This window comes from Dipodomys ordii, unplaced genomic scaffold (assembly GCF_000151885.1).
Source record: "Dipodomys ordii isolate 6190 unplaced genomic scaffold, Dord_2.0 Scaffold15, whole genome shotgun sequence".
NCBI lineage: Eukaryota > Metazoa > Chordata > Mammalia > Rodentia > Heteromyidae > Dipodomys > Dipodomys ordii.
In genome coordinates, this window is record NW_012267231.1 from 17,809,521 (window position 1) to 17,813,884 (window position 4,364).

General features: G+C 49.0%; 1 protein-coding gene across 1 annotated transcript in view; it reads right to left on the reverse strand.

Moving 5' to 3' along the window:
- Nucleotides 1–3,681: 3,681 nt before the first annotated feature.
- Nucleotides 3,682–4,364, reverse strand: part of Crabp1 (cellular retinoic acid binding protein 1) — a 21,704-nt gene continuing 21,021 nt past the window's right edge. The window contains exon 4 of the mRNA XM_013012025.1: nucleotides 3,682–3,756. Coding sequence (XP_012867479.1) covers nucleotides 3,706–3,756 — 51 coding nt within the window. The 3' untranslated portion in view covers nucleotides 3,682–3,705. The remainder of the gene's footprint in view (nucleotides 3,757–4,364) is intronic.

Below are 4,364 nucleotides of genomic sequence, written 5' to 3' on the forward strand. Positions count from 1 at the left end.
AAAAAAAAGCTAGAAGTAATGCTGTGGGTCAAGTGGTAGAGCGCTAGCCTTGTGCACAGAGAGGCTCAGGGACAGCGTCCAGGCCCTGAATTCAAGCCCCAGGGCCTGCAAAAAGAAAAAAAAAAAGAAGAAGAAGAAGAAGAAGAAGAGGAGAAGGAGGGGGAAGGGGAGAGATGATCGGGGAGAGAGAAGAAAGAGGACCTATCAACCAATCCTAAAATCTGATTATTTCTATCTCAATTTGATCAAATTGGCAAGAATAAAAATAAAAAAAGTTAGGAGCTGAACGCCAGTGGCTCACACCTGTCATCCTAGCTACATAGGAAACTGAGATCTGAGGATTATGGTTCAAAGCCAGCCTGGGCAGGAAAGTCCCTGAGACTCTTATGTCCAATGAACCAACAGAAAACCAGAAGTGGTGCCGTAGCTCAAGCGGTAGAGTGCTAGCCTTGAACTGAAGAGCTGAGAGATAGTGCCCAGGCCCAGAGTTCAAGCCCCACAACCGACAAAACAAACAAAAAGAGTTATGAGAGGATAAAGTAAAGGTGAATATTGGCAGGATAGCAGGTATCACGAGGAATTATGGGTAATTTTTAAGGTGTGATTGTGCTATTGAGCTATTTCAAGGGAATTAGTGGCTTTTAGAGACAGAGACGGAACAACTGTCAGTGGAAATCTTAAAATGTCTAGGATTAGTTTCAAAATAATCTAAAAAAGGAGAGAGTAGATATGCACGATTGGCCACTGATGAGTGTAAAAGCTCAGTGGTGCGCACAGGGAGTTGCTGTGCGATGCTCTCTCTCCTTCTGGGCTTCTGGGTGCATGCCTTGTTTTGTGCATGTGGTCCTGGGGCTTGAACTCAAGGCCTGGGCGCTGCCCCTGAACTTTTTCCACTCAAGGCTAGAGCTCTATCACCTGAGCCACAGCTGCACTTTTCTGGTTCATTGGAGATAAGAGTCTCACAGACTTTCCTGTCTGGGCTGACTTTGAACCATGATCCTCAGAGCTCAGTCTCCTGAGTAGCTGGGATTACAGATGTGAGCCATCAGTGCCTTCCCCTGACTTCCTTCCTTTCTTTCTCTTTCTCTCTCTCTTTCCTTTTCTTCCTTCCTTGCTTCCTTCCTTCCTTCCTTTGCATTCATTCTTTCTCTCTCTCTTTCTTTCATTTTTCCTTTTTTAAAGGGAGCTGAGGAAGACCCCATATCTTGACAAGTGTCTAAATTGAGAGCATTGTGATATCATTTTCTCTCTCTAGACTCATTCGTCTCACAACTGGCAACGCTTAGGGTCTCCTGGTGGCTCACACCTGTCATCCTAGCTACTCAGAAGGCTGAGATCTGAGGATCGTGGTTCAAAACCAGCCTGGGCAAGAAAGTCTTAAGACATCTATCTCCAGTGAAGCAGCATGAGGCCGGGAGTGGAGGTATGCCTCACGTGATGAAGGGCCATTGAGCAGAAAAGGCCAATCAAGAGCTCAAGGCCCTGCGTTCAAGTCCCAGTACTGCCACAAAAAAAAAAAAAATGCAAGGGGGGAGGTGGGCTGAGGGTATGATAAAATGGGATCAACACGACTGCATGTGCAATTTAACACTTGGCAGTCAAAGGCGCTATCAAATCCATGTTGATGTCCGTTCAGCTGGTCCTGTATGGGAGCAGGGGGCAGATTTTGTGAATACTAAAGTTTGCTCTCCCTCCCCGCCCACCTCTCCCCCCCCCCAACAACCTGCATTTCTTCTATTTTAGAGCACAATTTGTGAGACACTGCGTAGATGCAAGCGATAGTTTGACAAGCTGTTAGGACTTTCCTGACACTAATGGGTAGTTACAGGAAAGTGCCAGGAAGGGGGGGGGGAAGCTCCCCTGGAGGGCACTCCTGGGGGACAGGAGCATCTAGAAGGGATGGGTGGAGCTCCACTGGGGAGGGGGCGAAGCTGTATTCTCCTTGCTACAAACCTTGAAGTGTTGGCTGCCATGGTGATGAGTCGGAAGGAAGAGGCGACTGAGGAAGATGCACTGAGAAATCCAAAGCCCTTCTTACATCCATATTTTCACATTGGCTTCCCCTCCCCCCTCCCTCCTCCAAGCAGAATGTCACATTAGCCAAGCCTCTGGTGCCGTGTTTTTATTCATTTAGTTTTAGTTTTTATTTTTGTGTCGGTCGTGGGGCTTGAACTCTGGGCCTGGGTGCTGTCCCTGAGCTCTTCTGCTCAAGGCGAGCACTCTACCACTTTGAGTCACAGCTCCACTTCCAGGTTTCTGGTGCACGATTGGCGATAAGAATCTCCTGGACTTTCCTGCCTGGGCTGGCTTTGAACCGTGATCCTCAGATCTCAGGCTCCTGAGTGGCTAGGATGACAGGCGTGAACCACTGGCATCTGGCTTCAGTGTAATTTTTATTTGCTGAGATCTGTATGGGTTTCTAGCACTCATTCAAAGTGTACCCAAAATTTGATGAGGTCAAATAATTCTGGTGTGTGTGTGTGCGTGCGTGTGCTCATGCTGTGCACTGGTACTGGGGCTTAAACTCAGTCCCTCTCTTGCTTAGCTTTTTCCACCCTAGGCTGGCACTCTGCCACTTGAGCCATACCTTCACTTCTGGCTTTTTCGTGGTTAATTGGAAATAAAAGAGTCTCTTGGGTTTATGTGCTTGGCCTGGCTTCAAATAATGATCCTCACATCTCAGCCTCCTGAGATGTGATGATGTAAGTCATCGGCACTGGCTTCTCAGTGCTCTTTCTTGCTAGGAAACACCAGTAATAATGAATCCAACTAAGAAGCAGAGTGATGATACCAGTGACCCTGCATCTATGGCTGGTCTGTGGGGTTCTAGCTTGAGCATGCTGAAGTATCCTCAAGGCTGAAGCACAGCCTGGCACCAGTGGCTCACGCCTGTAATCCTAGCTACTCAGGAGGCTGAGATCTAAAAATCACAATTCAAATCCAGCCCAGGCAGGAAAGTCTATGAGACTGATCTCCAACAACCAGCAAAAAGCCAGAAAGAGATCTGTGGCTGATGGAGTAGAGCACCAGCCTTGAGCAAAAAAGCTCAGAATCAGTGCCCATGCCCTGAGTTCAAGTCCCAGTCTCAGCATTCACTTATTTATTTATTTATGTCAGTCGTGGGCTTGAACTCTGTTCCTGGGCGCTGTCCCTCAGCTTTTCAGCTAAAGGCTAGCGCTCTACCACTTGAGCCACAGCACCACTTCTGGTTTTCTGAGTGGTTTATTGGGGATAAGAGTCTCAGGGACTTCCCTGCCCTGGCTGGCTTTGAACTGGGATGCTCAGATCTCAGCCTCCTGAAGAGCTAGGATGACAGGCGTGAGCCACTATCCCCTGGCTAGTCTCAGCATTAAAGGAGAAAAAAAAAAAAAAAGAGGCCGAGAACAGACAGAGACTAACACAGTGCTGGGCGCAGCAGTACCCAACCACTCCCTTGTGGGAACTAAGGCGGCACATCTCCACCCTTCCCCCCTCTCCCCAAAAAGGAAAAAAGTCAGAAGACGTGTTCAGCAAGTTTAATACCTGATGCTGTATCATGCAAATGCCATACTATGGCTCACCCGAGGTGCAGGGCGCACGGAGGCCTTGGGGACAGCACTACATGGCCGGGGGACACGGGGTCACCTAACGTGGATGGGAGGAGGGAGGCGATGACAGCCCAAACCTACGACCTTCTCCTCAGGGAAAGCCGCATCCGCTCCACCTTCACTCCCGCACATAAATTCTTGTGCAGACCACATCATCGGCGCCAAATGTCTACGCAAGAGAGAAAAGGAAAAGTAATTACTACTGATGTCCGTGTGATGCTGTTCAAAGCATGTCACTGAAAAGGCCACCAACCACCCTGTTAGACATTCTTCCTTTCAGAACTTCAAGGACCAGTGGCTCACGCCTGCCACCCTGGCTACTCAGGAGGCTGAGACGAGAGGACTGCAGTTCGAGGCCAGCCCAGGTAGAAAAGTCCATGAGACTCTCATCTCCAATAAACCACCAGAAAGATGGAAGTGATAGAGCATCAGTCCTGAGAGAGAAAAGCCAAGCAAAAGTGACAGGTCCTGAGTATAAGCCTCAGTGCTGCTATGTGTGTACACGCGCGTGCATGTGTACACTGCAAGTTTTTTGCACAGCCATCTTCATTGCTGCACTGTTCACAAGAGTCAAGTTATGAAATCAGCCTAGGGGCTGGGAAGATAGCTCAGTGGTAGAGCGCTTGCCTTGCATGCCTGAGGCCCTGGGTTCGATTCCTCAGCACCCCATAAGCAAAATGAAAAAGCCAGAAGTGGCGCTGTGGCTCAAGTGGTAGAGTGCTAGCCTTGAGCTGAAGAGCTGAGGGACAGCGCCCAGGCCCTGAGTTCAGGCCCCAC